The sequence below is a fragment of the Bison bison genome, unplaced genomic scaffold, assembly GCF_000754665.1.
Source record: "Bison bison bison isolate TAMUID 2011002044 unplaced genomic scaffold, Bison_UMD1.0 scf7180017864451, whole genome shotgun sequence".
NCBI classification, from domain to species: domain Eukaryota; kingdom Metazoa; phylum Chordata; class Mammalia; order Artiodactyla; family Bovidae; genus Bison; species Bison bison.
In genome coordinates this window covers 1900111-1918713 of record NW_011495013.1, presented here as the reverse complement: position 1 = coordinate 1918713, position 18603 = coordinate 1900111, and the positions used below count along the sequence as shown (strand labels likewise).

At 39.7% G+C, this 18603-nt stretch overlaps 2 protein-coding genes across 2 annotated transcripts in view; both read right to left on the bottom strand.

Annotated features, from left to right (window-relative positions):
* Window positions 1–18603, bottom strand: part of SLC30A9 (solute carrier family 30 (zinc transporter), member 9) — a 90292-nt gene that overhangs the window by 36945 nt on the left and 34744 nt on the right. The window contains exons 7-9 of the mRNA XM_010858852.1: window positions 14672–14730; window positions 10767–10834; window positions 8288–8390 (exon numbers count right to left, since the gene is read on the bottom strand). Of these exons, the coding sequence (XP_010857154.1) occupies window positions 8288–8390; window positions 10767–10834; window positions 14672–14730 (230 nt within the window). The remainder of the gene's footprint in view (window positions 1–8287; window positions 8391–10766; window positions 10835–14671; window positions 14731–18603) is intronic.
* LOC105002308 (dynactin subunit 2) lies at window positions 6294–8220 on the bottom strand. Its single transcript, XM_010858851.1, has one exon. It carries the CDS (start codon window positions 7874–7876, stop codon window positions 6665–6667), a length of 1212 nt encoding a protein of 403 aa, XP_010857153.1. The 5' UTR covers window positions 7877–8220; the 3' UTR covers window positions 6294–6664.

Here is an 18603-nt window from a genome sequence, read left to right as displayed (position 1 = left end):
ACAGTCATGGCATCTGGTCCCATCACTTCATGGGAAATAGATGGGGAAACAGTGGAAACAGTGTCAGACTTTATTTTGGGGGGCTCCAAAATCACTGCAGATGCTGACTGCAGCCATGAAATTAAAAGACGCTTACTCCTTGGAAGGAAAGTTATGACCAACCTAGATAGCATATTCAAAAGCAGAGACATTACTTTGCCAACAAAGGTCCATCTAGTCAAGGCTATGGTTTTTCCTGTGGTCATGTATGGATGTGAGAGTTGGACTGTGAAGGCTGAGTGCCGAAGAATTGATGCTTTTGAACTGTAGTGTTGCAGAAGACTCTTGAGAGTCCCTTGGACTGCAAGGAGATCCAACCAGTCCATTCTGAAGATCAGACCTGGGATTTCTTTGGAGGGAATGATGCTAAAGCTGAAACTCCAGTACTTTGGCCACCTCATGCGAAGAGTTGACTCATTGGAAAAGACTGTGATGCTGGGAGGGATTGGGGGCAGGAGGAGAAGGGGACGAGAGAGGATGAGATGGCTGGATGGCATCACCGACTCGATGGACGTGAGTCTGGGTGAACTCCGGGAGTTGGTGATGGACAGGGAGGCCTGGTGTGCTGCGATTCATGGGGTCACAAAGAGTCAGACACGACTGAGAGACTGAACTGAACTAAACTGAACTGAAAGGATATCTTGCTGTTTCGATGATCCAGTGGATGTTGGCAATTTGATCTCTGGTTCCTCTGCCTTTTCTAAAACCAGCTTGAACATCTGGAAGTTCACGGTTCACATATTGCTGAAGCCTGGCTTAGAGAATTTTGAGCATTACTTTACTAGCGTGTGAGATGAGTGCAACTGTGTGATAAGTTTCAGCATTCTTTGGCCTTACTTTTTGGGATTGGAATGAAAACTGACCTTTTCCATCCTGTGGCCACTGCTGACTTCTCCAAATTTGGTGATATATTGAGTGCAGCACTTTCACAGCATCATCTTTTAGGATCTGAAACAGCTCAACTGGAATTCCATCACTTCCACTAGCTTTGTTCATAGTGACGCCTACTAAGGCCCACCTGACTTCACATTCCAGGATGTCCGGCTCTAGATGAGTGTGAATGATTACACCTTAGTGATTATCTGGGTCGTGAAGATCTTTCTTGTACAGTTCTGTGTATTCCTGCTACCTTTTCTTAATATCTTCTGCTTCTCTTAGGTCCATACCATTTCTGTCCTTTATCAAGCCCATCTTTGCATGAAGTGTTCCCTTAGTATCTCTAATTTTCTTGAAGAGATCTCTAGTCTTTCCCATTCTATTGTTTTCTTCCATTTCTTTGCATTGATTGCTGAGGAAGGCTTTCTTATCTCTCCTTGCTATTCTTTGGAACTCTGCATTCAAACGGCTATATCTTTCCTTTTCTCCTTTGCTTTTGCTTCTCTCCTTTCCATAGCTATTTGTAAGGCCTCCTCAGACAGCCATTTTGCTTTTTTGCATTTCTTTTTCGTGGGGATGGTCTTGCTCCCTATCTCCTGTACAATGTCATGAACCTCCATCCATAGTTCATCAGGCACTCTGTTTATCAGATCTAGTCCCTAAAACCTATTTCTCACTTCCACTGTATAGTCATAAGGGATTTGATTTAGGTCATACCTGAATGGTCCAGTGCTTTTCCCCACTTTCTTCAATTTAAGTCTGAATTTGGCAATAAGGAGTTCATGATCTGAACCATAGTCCACTCCCAGTCTTGTTTTTGCAGACTGTATAGAGCTTCTCCATCTTTGGCTGCAAAGGATATAATAAATCTGATTTCGGTGTTGACCATCTGGTGATGTCTATGTGTAGAGTCTTCTCTTGTGTTGTTGGAAGAGGGTGTTTGCTATGACCAGTGCGTTCTCTTGGCAGAACTCTGTTAGCCTTTGCCCTGCTTCATTCTGTACTCCAAGGCCAAATTTGCCTGTTACTCCAGGTGTTTCTTGACTTCCTACTTTTGCATTCCAGTCCCCTATAACGAAAAGGACATCTTTTTTGGGTGTTAGTTCTAGAAGGTCTTTTAGGTCCTCATAGAACCGTTCAGCTTCTTCAACATTACATCCGTTGGATCATTGGAAAAGCAAGAGAGTTCCAGAAAAACATCTATTTTTGCTTTATTGATTATGCCAAAGCCTTTGACTGTGTGGATCACAATAAACTGTGGAAAATTCTGAAAGAGATGGGATACCAGACCACCTGATGTGCCTCTTGAGAAACCTATATGCAGGTCAGGAAGCAACAGTTAGAACTGGACATGGAACAACAGACTGGGTCCAAATAGGAAAAGGAGTACATCAAGGCTGTATATTGTCACCCTGTTTATTTAACTTCTATGCAGAGTACATCATGAGAAATGCTGGGCTGGAGAAAGCACAAGCTGGTATCGAGATTGCCGAGAGAAATATCAATAACCTCAGATATGCAGATGACACTACCCTTATGGCAGAAAGTGAAGAAGAACTAAAGAGCCTCTTGATGAAAGTGAAAGTGGAGAGTGAAAAAGTTGGCTTAAAGCTCAACATTCAGAAAACTAAGATCATGGCATCTGGTCCCATCACTTGATCGCAAATAAATGGGAATTGTGGCTGACTTTATTTTGGGGGGCTCCAAAATCACTGCAGATGGTGACTGCAGCCATGAAATTAAAAAGCGCTTACTCCTTGGAAGGAAAGTTATGACCAACCTAGATAGCATTTTCAAAAGCAGAGACATTACTTTGCCAACAAAGGTCCATCTAGTCAAGGCTATAGTTTTTCCAGTGGTCAGGTATGGATGTGAGAGTTGGACCATAAAGAAGGCTGAGCACCGAAGAATTGATGCTTTTGAACTGTGGTGTTGGAGAAGACTCTTGAGAGTCCCTTGGACTGCAAGGAGATCCAACCAGTCCATTCTGAAGGAGATCAGTCCTGGGTGTTCACTGGAGGGCCTGATGTTGAAGCTGAAACTCCAATACTTTGGCCATCTAATGCGGAGAGCTGACTTATTGGAAAAGACCCTGATGCTGGGAAAGATTGAGGGCAGGAGGAAAAGGGGACGACAGAGGATGAGATGGTTGGATGGCATCACTGACACAATGGACATGGGTTTGGGTGGACTCCGGAAGTTGTTGATGGACAGGGAGGCCTGGTGTGCTGTGGTTCATGGGGTTGCAAAGAGTCAGACACGACTGAGCGACTAAACTGAACTGAAAGGATATCTACATCTATGTTAATGAGAGATATAGGTCCATATTTTTTTCTTGCATTATCTAAGATTTTAGATCAGGGTTAAGGTGCTCTTCCATAGTGACTGAGTGGTAAAGAATTCACCTGCCAATGTAGGAGATTGGACCATGGGTCGGGAACATCTCCTTCAGAAGGTAATGGCAACCCATTCCAGTATTCTTGCCTGGAAAATCCCAGAGGATTTTGGCAGGCTACAGTCCTTGGGGTTGCAAAAGAGTCAGATACAATTTAGCAATTAAACAACAATCAGGGTTCAGTTCAGTTCAGTTGTTCAGTCGTGTCTGACTCTTTGCGACCCCATGAATCACAGCACGCCAGGCCTCCCTGTCCATCACCATCTCCCGGAGTTCACTCAAATTCATGTCCATCAAGTCGGTGATGCACTAGCCTGATTAGAGGAAATGAAAAGTGTTTCCTTCTCCTCTATATCTGAAAATCTTTGTACTACTGGTTATTGTTTCTTCCTTACATGTTTGATGTAATTCTCTTGATAACGTCCCATATGTCTAAGGCTCCCTTCATTTTCTTTTTTTAGTCTTTTTTCACTCTAGTGTTAGTATGAATGCTTTCTACAGTCGTATGTTTACTTGAGTTTAATGATCATGCTTTCCAAAGTCTAATCTGCTCTTAATTCTATACATTGGATTTTTCATATCAGATATTTTTCAGCTCTAAAATTTCCACTTGGTTCGTCTTTCTATCTTCCATTTCTCTTCTCATTATATTCGTATTTTCTTTTGATACATAATATGAATGCATCTTTAATAGCCATTTATCCTTGTCTGCTAATTCTATCGTATGTCAATTGAGTCTGTTTCTATTGACTAATTTTTCTCCTCGTTGAATGTCAAATTTTCTGCTTCCTGGTTGTCTAATACAAATTTTTCAAATTAGGTATGGACACCATGAACGTTATACTGCATGTCTAGAATTTGTTGTCTTACTTTTAATAAGCGTAGGGCTTTGTTCTGGCAGGTAATTAAGTTACTTGCAAATCAGTATGATGCTCTAGAGTTTTGTCAGAAAGGTTCTAAAACTTAACAACTAAGATAATTTAGCCCTACTACCAAAGTCTAAGCCTGGGTAATCCGTCAGGACTTTCAACCTTAGAAAGTCAGAACTTAATCCAAGCCCTTTCTGAACTCTAGGGATTACTCAGGTTAATGTTCCCTGCTGGTTCTTTGCCTAGTCTCATGGTGCTTTACCCGACTCATGCGTAACAAAACCTCAGCAAAGATTCAACTCAAGGAAAACCCTATGTAGACTTCTGTAGCTTTTTGTCTGCATAGCTCCCTCCTCTGTGTAATCTGCCTTGTAATTTCTAGCCACCTCAGACTCACTGAACCCTAATTTCTACCTTCTCAACTCAATGATGGTAACCCACCCTGCTCCACTATCCCAAAAGTGCCTCCAAGCAAAAAAATCAGAGTGATCATAATTTAATTCACCTGTTCCCCTTCCTCAAGGATCACAGTCTTGGCACTATTAATGTCCAATGTTTGAAAATACTGTTAAATATACTTTGCATAGTTTTTCAGCTGTTTATAGCAAAAGACTGTGAGTCTAGTCCCCATGTATCCATCATGGCTAGAAACATTACATTATGTACATATGTTTTGCAACTTGATTTTTCAGTCATATGGTTATTATTCCAGATTAATACATAGCTATCTACCATATGCTTTTATTTATCTATTGGCTGTGGCACGTGGCATGCGGCATCTTGGTTCCCCAACCAGGGATCAAATCCACGCCCCCTGCAGCGAAAGCATGGAGTTTTAACCACTGGACTGCAGTGCAAGTCCCCCTACCACCTGCTTTTAAACCCTCAATAGTATATCAGAGTATGGACACTTTAAAATTGTCTTCAGTGTTTTAAGTAACAACTAAAATTAATAATATGCACTATTTTTACATTTTAATTTTCTCATGTTCACATAAACTTAAAACAAAATAGCTACTGTGTGTTATGTATTTCTCTCTCACCCACCTCTCCCCCACTCAACAGGCAAAATATTATATAAATAGTAGTTATTAAGTAATTACTGAGTATAAAAATTTAAGAAAATGATTGTTAGTACTAATAGCAAGTGTCTGTACTTTTTCCTTATCTTTAAAAAAAGTTGTTTACATATTTATTTATTTGGCTGCACCAGGTCTTAGGTGCCACTCGTGGGATCTCTGATCTTCTCTGCAGCATGTGGGATCTTTAGCTGTGGTATGATAACTCTTAGTTGTGGCAAGCGGGATCTAGTTTCCTGACCAGGGATTGAACCTGAGCCCCATGCATTGGGAGCGTGGAGTCTTAGCCACTGGACCACCAGGGAAGTCCCTACCTTTTTCTTTACTTTTACAAAAGGTTTAATCTATCTGACAGTGAGTTACAGGAGTTCTTAGATTTAATTTTTATTAAAATTGGTCTCCCTGCTCCTTACCATTATTATTTTTAACTTTGTCTTAAATATTCTTACTGTACGTACCTGTGTCTTTTGTTATAAGTTCTCCCAAATCATTCTTATATAATAGGAGGATAAACAAATAAAAACTAAAAAGGTTTTCTTTAATAGGCCACTTTTTTAAAATGTGAAATGATATACAAGTAGAAATGTTGTATTCTTAAAAAAAGGCTTAGATTTGTAGTATTCAAAATTTGAATTAAAGGGAGTCTGGACGGAGGAGCCTGGTAGGCTATAGTCCATGGGGTCTCAAAGACTCGGACACGACTGAGCGACTTCACTTTCACTTTTCACTTTCATGCATTGGAGAAGGAAATGGCAACCCACTCCAGTGTTCTTGCCTGGAGAATCCCAGAGACAGCGGAGCCTGGTGGGCTGCTGTCTATGGGGTCGCAGAGAGTCAGACACGACTGAAGCGACTTAGCAGCAGCAAGAAGGTATTTTAATTTTATAAAAATTATTCTCCATTTGTAAATTCAAGGAAAAAATCAAAATACTAGTTTATTGTGAAAATCATTTTAATTCATCAATCACATATGACTATTTTATATATTTATTCAAACAAATCCACTGGCTCTTATAGTTGTAAGAACTAATATTCTTTTTTTTTTTTTCAGAGTACAACAGCATTTAATGGTCAGAAACAGTTGTACAGTATTACAGTCAGCCACAGAAGCTGTGCTGGAGGACAGGACCCAATCCTCCCCCACACCAGGCAAAGCAGTATTGGGCAGGAGCTGGCATGTGGCTGGGCCACGTCCTCATCCCTGTGGCCTAAGGGGAGACCATCATTTAATATCCCCAGCTTCCACTACTCTTCAGAGGAGGGGGTGTAAGCCCCACATGCAAGAAGCCCTTGCCCCCAGTGTCAAATGGGATGCAAGAGTTACAATTAAGGGGGAACTCTGTGTAAGGTATTAATGGAGTTCAAAGGGGTAGGGATTACCCCTGTCCTCCATCACCCAAAGGTGCTCACTTTCCCAGTTTCTTCATCCTTTCATCAATGTTGGCAAAGTTCCCCTCAATTGTGGACAGGTTTTCACACATCGTCGTCTGCACCTGAGTCAAGAGGGTGGCATTGTCCTTGAGGGAACAAGCAATCATTTGCTGCGTGGTATCCAAGTGTGTCAGAAGCTGACCAAACTGCATGGCTTGTTCATGCAGCTGCTTGATGGTGACAAGTCTCTGTACCAGCTCAGGAAGGGAGGTGGCGATGGGGCTCCAGCGCTGTATGGTTTCATACAGCTGGTGCACCTTGCTCTGTGTATCTGCATCCTCTACAGAAGCTTTATGCTTGGCAATCTCATTCACTTTTCCCAGCACACTCTGTAACCGAGCCTCCACTTGGTCCAAAACTGCAAGGTCCAGGGCGCCCACCTTCGCCTGCAACAGCTCTACAGTATCCATGAGGCAGGCTCCCTGCAGACCTGCTGAAAGGGGATTCTGAGCATCCTGATCACAGCGTACAGTGGCTTCCAGCTCTGTCAGGCGCTTCTCGAGTTCTGCCACTTTGGCAGCTTGAGAGAACTTGTCCTGCTCAGGCCGAGAATGCAGTTCATAAGTGACCAAGCTGCTATCTGGGGGGGTTCCACTGGTGGTCTTGCCCCCTGAACCAGTCCCTTTGCTGTTCTTTGTTGCTTCCAGCTGCAGCAGTAGGCGCTTAGCCAGAGCTCCATCGGGGTCAGTGAGGTTGATTGCCGCATCTGGTCCCAGCAGCTTCTCCAGATGGGAAGCAACCAGCTGCTGCTTCAGGGCGGCCAGCTGTTTAGCCAGCACCACGGGGGTCAGCTTCTCCTCAGTGGCTGATTCCTTCACTGTCGTCTTGATTTTTTCAACTTCAGTTGTCAGCTCGTGGACTTCATGCAGTAGTCTCTGGTACTTTTGCTGGGGTGTCTCCTTCACTCCCAGACCCTCTCCAAGCATCTCATATTCTCCAGATTCATATCCCGTTCTTTTGGTTTTTCCAATTCGATCTGAGAAATCAAGTCCCTTTGTGCCCACTCTCTTGTCTTTGAACTTGTCATAGGCAGCATTGGGATTGACAATGATGTGCTCCACACTGGTGCTCGTCAGTTCCTCCGCATCAAACTCTGCTTGATCATCCTCAGGCAGGTCGCTGGTTTCATAAACATCTGGCTCGTTCCTGGCAATGCCGGGAAGGTCGGCGTACTTAGGGTCCGCCATGGCGGCGGCGAGGCAGGGTTGGGGGACCGGGGCCTCGGCAGAGCCGGGGCCGGTGCTCGGGTAGGGGAGAGGATGGGTCCTGGTCCGGGTTAACGCGGCCGCAAAGGGCAGAACTAATATTCTTAAATCAAATTTCTATTTAATGTAAGAATCACTTTTGAAAAAGCCTCTGCCCAAATACCTAGTATCTGATAATCTTATACTTCATTGTTAAAAGCTTTTAAAGCATAACAATCAGCTTTCAAATACTATGATCATAATTCTTTGTATGTCATCATTCAAAAGTAAAATACCTTCCATTTTCTTTTACAACCCAACTGTAGGAATCATTCAGTTTTTAAAATGTCATCTTTTAGACTAAAATCTCAAGAAATATTACTTTAAATTAGTAAGAAAGCTTTTACCCCTCACCTGGTTACAAGTATCAGATAAAGAGTGTATCGCTTCTGAAAACATGCTTGCTGAACCCGTATAAATCCAAGCAAGAAATTTGAAGAAGCAGTTTAATCCATTGCTAGGAGAGAAAGAAAAGATAATTTAGCATAGGTTTAGATAAAAATTCCCACCAAAAGCTTATTTATACACATACACACACACACGATTTTGTTCAAAATAAAACAGATTTCTAGTTTATTACACTTTAGGCAAGAGAATACAAATTTGAAGAATATAGATTATCGTTTCACTAAATATTTAAATGAAAGAGGCATGATATGTGCAAACAAATTACTTAAGAACTGATGAGAAAAGAGGGTGTTCTACATTTGGACAAAACGGAATCAGAAAGGAAACTGTGTCTTAGGTAGGTGAAAGAAGATCAGCACGTGATGTAGTTCAGCAGGTCACTGTCAAAGACACGACACTGGTGAAGATCAGGTTGTTTAATTAGGCAGATGCTCGAGGTGAAAACAAAGCTAGACCAAGTAGTCTGGGTCATACTAGAAGATCATACATGCTAAAATAAACATGATTATCTCCTGAGGAAGCTAGTTGTGCTCAGATTTGGACAGTAATAACTAGTATAATTTATCTCAGACACTGTACTTAGTCACTTATTATGTTTTACTATAACTATTATACAAATATTAATAAGTAATAACATCCTCATTTTATAAATGAGGAAACGGGGGCAGGGGGCTTCCTGGTGGTCCAGTGGCTGAGACTCTGCACTCCCAATGCAGGAGACCTGGGTTTGACCCCTGGTCAGAGAATCCTATATGCAGCAACTAAGAGTTTGCATGTTGCGCCTAAAAGATCCCACTGCTGCAACTAAGATCCAGTGCAGCCAAATAAATAATTTTTAAGTAAATAAATAAAAATAAATGAGGAGCCTTACTTCCCCTTCCAGCTACCCTTTTCTCCTCTCCTCTTCAGATAATTTCTTCAAAGAACTGTGTCTGCTCTTGCTGTTTCAGTTTTCCTCATTCTGTATTCAGTCTTCAATCCCTAAACAAGGGCTTCACCACCAACACCTCATAAGATTGTTCTTAACAATATACTGTTTCTTGCTATTAAATTCCTGAAAACATTTTTAATAGTTTCTTTAATCTTATAGAGGTATTTGCCACTATCTTCTTAAAACACTGTCTTCTTTGATTTCTACCAGACTCCTGGTTTTTTCCCCACCTTTCTCTTTACTGTTTCTCAGTCTCTTCTGCAGGCTTTTTTTTTTTTTTTTCTTCTACCAATTTCTTAAATGTGAGCATTCTTCAAGGCTTATTCAGGAGTGCTTTTCCTTCCTCATACATTATAATGTATATACATATACATTCTCCACGTGATCTTAACTATTCCTATGACTTTAATTATTCCCTATATCCTAATAACTCTCTAGTCTTTATCTCTTAATTCAGGTCTCCTTCCTGAGCTTCAAACCAATATGTATTAACAATAATAACCATCAAGTGTATTATATAACAGTATATATAATATAAACACTAAGTATATTATATAATATTATATATTATATATAATATATATTATATATTAATATATAATATTATATAACAACCATATTATATAACAGAAACTATGCTAAGCAGTTTACATACCCTGCATCACATTCCTCCAATATAAAAAGCTTTAGCTGCTAATCCCACTTTATTGACAAAAACAATTATTTCTGTTGACCAGCTCTACTTGGGTGCCCTATAAATACCTCAGACTCAAAAAGGAACCCATTATTTTCTTTGCTCCCACCCTGACTCTTCCTTCCAGTGTTCCCTTTTTCTCAGCGATAGTACAGTATCTATCCAATTGTCCAAGTCAGAAACCTGGGCACCATCACTAGTCAGTCCTCCTAAATTCTTTTTGAACCTAACCATGTCTCTCCACCCCTATTGCCACTATCTGTGTTGTATTATTATAAATGACTCTTAGTCTAGTGCCCCTCCAGTCCTTGAAGATAAGAATTACGTATTTTACCTTCATGTTTCCAGACCACATCAAAATTCCTGACACGTGTAGTATATGTATTTGAGAAATAAAAGCACAAACTAATGAACTACGAATTAATGCTCTTAAATAAATATCCTAAAATAGATTACTCAGTACAATAGATTAAAAGGTAGGCAAAATAATAGAGACCAAGAAGACAGAGGAGAAAAGAAAGAGGCAAAAGCATCAGTTATGTTCTACCGGGTTAAATGGCAGAAAAATAAAGAGGGCAGATTCTCTTCAGTAGTCATAATGCAGGTTGGTTTACTCTAAATGTAACTTCGGCCAACTCAACTTTTTAAAAAAGATTTCTATAAACACCAATGAAAATAGAAGAAAAATTTTCATACAGCGCTTTTATCTTTATCTAGATACCAAGTAATAAATTTATATTCATATATATACATTAAAAACAATGTAATTTATTTTTAAAGGTTTATTTTTCAGTACTTACATGCAAATGGCAACCATCACCACTTTCCCTGGCCCCTTTAAAAAAATTGATGCCGTTCTAGAGCGTGGCTATAAAAACAAAACAAAAACAAAAAAATCTCAAACATTTTTCCAAAAGGCACTATGACCATTATATGTGACTCTGACACACCAGAAAATATCTCCCCTATCAATGCCTCTTCACAACTAGATTTACTTAATTCTTTTTCTCTAGACTTTCCTATTTAAATTGTGGGAAAATGGAAATTGAAAGTGCATGTCCAGAATGTTGTTTATTTCCTTGTAATTCATTTCCTATCTACTCCCAGAAAAATTCTGAGTTGTTTACATTAAAAAACAGAAATAAAGTGATAAAAATATACTGAACTGAAATAACCTAAAATTTTCCATTTCTTGAGCAACTTATTAAATTTTAAAACAAGAACAGCCAAAGCCAGTAAGTCTGTTGCCCCTCATTTAACTCTTGACTATTCTCTAAAGACTGAAGCCCTCAAATAACACTGTGTTTAATTCCAAAACTGAACAAAACAAAAGGAAATCAAACAAGTAGAGAACATATTCAAGGAGAATATTTTTCTTCAGTTAAATATTCTTTGGCTACTCTTTGAATTTATACTTTCTGTGTTTCTTTTCCTGCTCTTTCCTCTCCCGGGAATGCTATCATATGTCACTATAATCTCTCTAAGCTTTACTCATCTTCTTCCATATCTGGCCAAGGGTTACCCTTCTATGTAAAGCCTTCCTTGATCCCCCAGAGAATACTCACACTGCTCCACATTTATGGTTGTACTTTACTTTTCTATTAAAGCAAGTCCTGTATTCTGCCTTATGTAATTTATTCAAGAAATATTTACTGGGCAAGTACTACATACCTGGCACAGTTCTAGATGCTGGAGCACAAGAGTAAACAAAAGAGTCCCTGCCTTCATAGATCTCACGGTCTAGCATAGGAAGGGAAGAATGAATCCGTCATATCTGAGTGATAAATAAAGAAACTAAGACAGAGACTGATAGAACAGAGTTGGGGGTATGACACGGAGGGCTATTTTGATTAGAATACTAAGGGAAAGGAGTTCAGTGATGAGAAGGAAGCAACCATGAAAAATCTGGAAGAATGTTTTAGGCAGAGTATACAGCACATTCAAAGATTCTGACAGAAGTAAGTTTTGTGTGAAGAAAGGATAAAAACAAGGCCGATGTGGCATGAGGGGAACAAAATGCTTTTCTTTTTATCTTGCACTCTGATAATGCTTTGCAGTCAGGTCTGCAGGTTAGGGTTTAAAAAGCACCTACTAAGTTCCTGTGGACAACGGAACAAAAGAGGGAGCTGCAAGCTTTAAAGTGATTCATTTATAAAGTCCGACCATGGTTCCACATTTCTGAGTTATGCCATTTACTGATAAACAAAAACCAGTGTATGTGCATTTTACTACAATGAGAATATACCATATTGTTTGCTTAGTACAGGGGGAAAAAATGAAATTGTTATAGGAATAGTAGAAAATGAAAACATGCTACTCAAGGAAGAAGATGAAAAAGATTTCTTTAGAAGAAAGTTTTGAAAACTTATGGAGTAAACAAGACAGATAGGGAAGGAAAATGAGATTTTAAAACGATAACAGAATGTTATAGTAAGGAAAAAGAGATTCATTGAGCACAAATTGCTCTGAAAGAGAGAATTCCCTGGCAGTTCAGTGGTCAGGACTGGGCTCTTCCACTGCTGGAGTCCTGGAGAACTAAGATTATGTAAGCCTCATGGCACAGCCAAAAAGAGAGAGAGAGAGAGAAAGCTGTAGAAAATGCGAAAATATGTTGGTAATAATTAGGTCAGAAATAGCGATAAGGTCCTGGAGAAGGAAATGGCAACCCACTCCAGAATTCTTGCCTGGAAAATCCCATGGATGGAGGAGCCTGGTAGGCTACACAGTCCACGGGATATCGAAAAGTCAGACATGACTGAGCGACTTCACTTTCACTTTTCATTTTCATGCATTGGAGAAGGAAATGGCAGCCCACTCCAGTGTTCTTGCCTGGAGAATCCCAGGGATGGAGGAGCCTGGTGGGCTGCCATCTATGGAGTCGCACAGAGTTGGACATGACTGAAGTGACTTAGCAGTAGCAGCAGCGACAAGGTCCAAGGAAATCTAGCAGCAAGGGAAGCAAAATCTCAAAAAGCAACAGATCCATAGTAGATGGATAGATTTCAGAGGACTAGGAGGAAAATCAGCATAAAATACTCAAAGAGCTACAAGTAATTTCAAAGTGACACTATCATTTCAATCCCAGGTGGCGCAAGTAGTAATGAATTCACTTGCCAATGCAGTAGATGCAAGAAACTTGGGCTCGATCCCTAGGTTGGGAAGATCGCCTGGAGTAGCAAGTGGCCACCCACTCCAGTATGCTGAAAGACTATCCCAAGAAGTTCGAGAATTAGGATTAGAAGGAAAGGCACAAAGAAGTAGAAATATTAAAGGGAAAATGTATTAAAGGGATAAGAAATAAGATATCAGTTAGAACACTGAACATTGAGAGAGTGCGTGTGCCAAACCTAAAATATAGTGAGTTCATATATTTCACTATTGGAGTTCCCATAAAATGAAGAAGAATATAAAAGAATATAATAAGAGAAGGAAGTGTCTGGATCAGAGAGAAAAAGGATACAAAGTAGGTGGGTGAGAAGGAGGTTTAAGAGGGAGGGGATATGTTTATACATATGGCTGATTCACTCTGTTGTACAGCAGGAGCTGACACATTGAGAAGCAATCATACTCCAATAAAAAATAAATAAATAATAAAAAGACAAAAAAAAAAAGAAGATATTTTTATTCCAGGCAACATGAATAATCCTGTTATGTTTTAGAGAAGGAAACCAACCATCTTTAGTGAGAGTCTCAAGTGAGTGTTCCTAGAAGGAATATGGAAACAGTAGGAAATTCAATACTAAAGTCTTATTCTATTACTATTTTTAAAAAAAGTATAATAGAAATTTTATTCAAAATCTGTAACATTTCAAGGCTGATGAGTATTAATCTTCAAAAGGGCTCTAAGTGACACAGATTTCAGAAGTCAAACAGCTGCTATTCAAAAATCTGGTGCTGATGATCCTCCATGCAAAAAAGATATAAAGCTAGCAGTAAGTCTTCCCAGGAGGCAGATCTCACCAGCCTAAATTACTCCATAGCAAGAGGCAGGGGCGGAGTCTGTCAAGGCATAGAAGTAACTCACACAACATACAAAGGCCCTACCACCGAAGAGAATCCAGGTCTTCAGTGCAGCACTGGGGTGCCAGAAATGCAGGGCTCAAAAGGGAAATGGAAGTTAAGAGGCTTTGAATACGATGAATGGGAAAGAAAAGCATATCAAATAAGGTATGACTACAGTTGTCATCATTGCTAATTTCTAAATTTTCCAAGAAGGAAGCAATGACTCAAATTTAAGTCAGAAGAAAAGAGACAATTTGCAAAGCTAGCCCTTTCTCCAGGTATGGTGCTCACTTCTTGACAAGAGACACCTCCAGCTCAATTTAAAGGCAAGGCTGACTCTGAACATGACTACTTGGCATCGTGGAAGTGTCAGTGGCTTTGACAAGAGCTATTTCAGTGGAGTGGTGGGAATGCAAGTCCAATGAAGGACTCAGGAGAAAATAAGAAGTGGACAGTAAAAGTAAGCTTTCTATACTGGTCCCAATATTAATTTCCTTCTGGTAGGAACGAAAATAAGAGTATTCTGGCACATTTGTAGATAAGGCAGTAAATGTGGTGATGGAAAGATAACGTATTTTTTTTTAGCAGATTAGATCTACCTTGGAATAGGATCACAGACATGCTAGATTTTCATCATGGACAGATTCTAGGATTTTATGTGAAATACATACTCAACATAACATTAAAAGAAAAATATTCTTACCTTGGTATTTCCCAGAAAGTCTCTATATTCCCTCAGTATTTTTTGGTTTCTAAATAGCCCTATAAAAAAAGAATTACGAAATACATTTAGCTCATACATATTCTTATCCTTTCACATTTTAGATTAACACAATTATTCTAAGACTATGTTAAATGGTCTTCTCCCAGATACAAACAAAAATATCAGGTGATGGTAAGAAATCTGAATTTGCAACTTGATTAAAAAATGGGTTAAGGACGTGGATAGACTTTTCTCCAAAGATGATATACAGCTGGCTAACAAGCATATGAAAAGATGCTCAGATCACTAATCATCAGAGAAATGCAAATCAAAACCACAATGAGGTATCACTTCACAGCCATTAGAATGGCTACTACCACAAAACAAAAAACAAAGAGAAAGAAAAAATAACAAGTGTAGGCAAGGAATGCAGAGAAATTGGAGATCTTGACTATACTGGTAGGATTATAAAATATTGCAACTGCTATCAAAAATAATATAGAGGCTCCTCAAAAAATTAAAAACTATCATATGATTTAGTAATACCACTTCTGGGTATACATCCAAAAAAAAATGAAAGCACTGTCTCAAAGAGGTTATTTTCACACCCTAATTTATCACAGCACCATTCACAATGGGCAAGAAGTGAAAGCAACCAAAACGTCCACGGACAAATAAATGCTGAACCATGTGGTATATACATACAACGGAAATCCTGTCACATGGACGAACCTTGAGAACATTACGCTAAGTGAGGTAACTTAGTCAAAAAGACAAACACTGAATGACTCCATTTATACGTGGTATCTATAGGAGTCAGAGTCATAGAAACAGAAAAAAAGAGTAGCTACCAGGAGCTAGAGGGACAGGAGAACTGTTGACAAGTACAGCTTGAGTGCAGCAAGATGAGTTATTTAAGCTTGATATAAGAGCCAATTCTCCATCTATAGCTCAAAGTTTAAAAATAAGGAAAAAATATTTTATTAGTGTGCTTTCTCAAATTCTGTACTTTAAGTATGTCCTCTAATATATGTAAAGGCTATTCACAGCATCATTATTTTAACAGTAAAAGACTGGAAACGACCTAGGTGAAAAGGACTGAATAAACTCTGGTGCACCCCCAAAATGGAGTGTTATAAAAGAAATGAAGAAACCTCTCTGTTTCCTGCTATGGAATGTTCTCTGGGACACATAATCAAGTTAAAAAAAAACAAGCACAGAAAGTACATAGACTATGCCTTATTTATGAAAAGGAGGGTCTAAATTGCCAGTATGTATGCTATTTTAGTAAAAATAACACTCAAACTAATTTTTTAAACAATTACCTATGCTAGAGGGAGGGAAAAGGGTGGAAAAGACAAGGATGGAAGCTAAACTTCTCTAAAGTATTTTGTCTTTAAAGTATTTGAGGTGACTTCGGAACTATATAAATGTTTTACAAAATTATAAAATAAAAATAAATCAAATTTCTTAAAATCAGAAGCAGAACGAAACAAACGAACCTATTTTTATATCTAGTAGATGGTTTATCCATACAGTGAGAAATTACAAGTGACTTTAAAACACAGGCATTTGACTGTACATCCCTAGTGAGATATACAGTAAAGACAAAAAGAAAAATAGAAATCTTAAATCACCTTACTAGCAAGAATACTGATACTAATAGTTTGAAACAACACTGTATTCTGTCTATATGTGTGTGTACATACATAAAGAATAAAAAATGTAATTAATGATGTTAATGAATTAAGAAATAAGATTTTCAGAGTAAGAGATACAAAGGAAAAAACGGAGGGAATAAGTTTATCAAAATAACCTACATATTTTCTCTTAAGAAACAAAAAGTATGTCCTAACTCTGTCCACTGAAATACCTTAAAAATATATCAACCTATTAAAAAAAACTGAGTACCCCTAATGCCCACAGAAAAAATGGAGTAGCCATCATGGTCAACAAAAGAATTCGAAATGCAGTACTTGGATGCAATCTCAAAAACGACAGAATGATCTCTGTTCGTTTCCAAGCCAAACCATTCAATATCACAGTAATCCAAGTCTATGCCCCAACCAGTAACACTGAAGAAGCTGAAGTTAAACGGTTCTATGAAGACCTACAAGACCTTTTAGAACTAACACCCAAAAAAGATGTCCTTTGCATTACAGGGGACTGGAATGCAAAAGTAGGAAGTCAAGAAACACCTGGAGTTAACAGGCAAATTTGGCCTTGGAATATGGAATGAAGCAGGGCAAAGACTAATAGAGTTTTGCCAAGAAAATGCACTGGTCATAACAAACACCCTCTTCCAACAACACAAGACTCTACACATGTACATCACCAGATGGTCAACAATGAAATCAGATTGATTATATTCTTTGCAGCCAAACATGGAGAAGCTCTATACAGTCAACAAAAACAAGACCAGGAGCAGACTGTGGCTCAGATCATGAACTCCTTATTGCCAAATTCAGACTTAAATAGAAGAAAGTAGGGAAAACCACTAGACCATTCAGGTATGACCTAAATCAAATCCCTTATGATTATACAGTGGAAGTGAGAAATTAGACTTAAGGGCCTAGATCTGATAGAGTGCCTGATGAACTATGGACTGAGGTTGGTGACATTGTACAGGAGAAAGGGATCAAGACCATCCCCATGGAAAAGAAATGCAAAAAAGCAAAATGGCTGTCTGGGGAGGCCTTACTGAGCTGTGGAAAGAAGAGAAGCAAAAAGCAAAGGAGAAAAGGAAAGATATAAGCATCTGAACGCAGAGTTCCAAAGAATAACAAGAAGAAATAAGAAAGGCTTCCTCAGCGATCAATGCAAAGAAACAGAGGAAAACAACAGAATGGGAAAGACTAGAGATCTCTTCAAGAAAATTAGAGATACCAGGGGAACATTTCATGCAAAGATGGGCTCGATAAAGGACAGAAATGGTATGGACCTAACAGAAGTAGAAGATATTAAGAGGTGGCAAGAATACACAGAAGAACTGTACAAAAAAGATCTTTACGGCCCAGATAATCACGATGGTGTGATCACTGACCTAGAGCCAGACATCCTGGAATGTGAAGTCAAGTGGGCCTTAGAAAGCATCACTACGAACAAAGCTAGTGGAAGTGATGGAATTCCAGTTGAGCCATTTCAAATCCTGAAAGATGATGCTGTGAAAGTGCTGCACTCAATATGCCAGCAAATTTTGGAAAACTCAGCAGTGGTCACAGGACTGGAAAAGTTCAGTTGTTATTCCAATCCCAAAGAAAGGCAATGCCAAAGAATGTTCAAACTACCACACAATTGCACTCATCTCACACACTAGTAAAGTAATGCTCAAAATTCTCCAAGCCAGGCTTCAGCAATATGTGAACCGTGAACTTCCAATGTTCAAGCTGGTTTTAGAAAAGGCAGAGGAACCAGAGACCAAATTGCCAACATCCGCTGGATCATCAAAAAAGCAAGAGAGTTCCAGAAAAACATCTATTTCTGCCTTTTTTTTTTTTGAGCTCAAACATCCATTTATTTCAAAGCAGTAAGAATTTAAAATTATAAAAACCTTTCCGCTGTTGAACATGTAGAGGGTGAGGTCAGAGACAAAGGGGAGGGAAGGTGGGACGCCCGGGCAGTGTGTGCGGGCGCCCGGCCCAGCCGGGTTGTCCCTGGGGAGGCCGAGCTCCCTCCGCAGCCTGGAAGGGTGGGTCCTCCGAGCCTCCTCCGCGGCGGGCCCGGTGGCGCTGCAGTCCGTGGGCGCGTGGGCTGTCTGCTGTTGCCCTGGGGGCTGGTTAGCCGGTTTGCTCAGGAGCTGCTGGCCGGGTTCTCATTGCCAGGTGAGCTGGAGGACGAGGAGGAGGAGGAGGAGAAGCTCACCCCAGCCAGGCCCGGGGGGTCAGTGGCCGTGTTCTGTCCTGTGAGGCTTTTTCGGCAGACGGGGCAGCTGT

Bases quoted from the DNA above. Each gene is read 5' to 3' on its own strand.
- LOC105002308 (XM_010858851.1), bottom strand. From the start codon at position 7,876: ATGGCGGACCCTAAGTACGCCGACCTTCCCGGCATTGCCAGGAACGAG.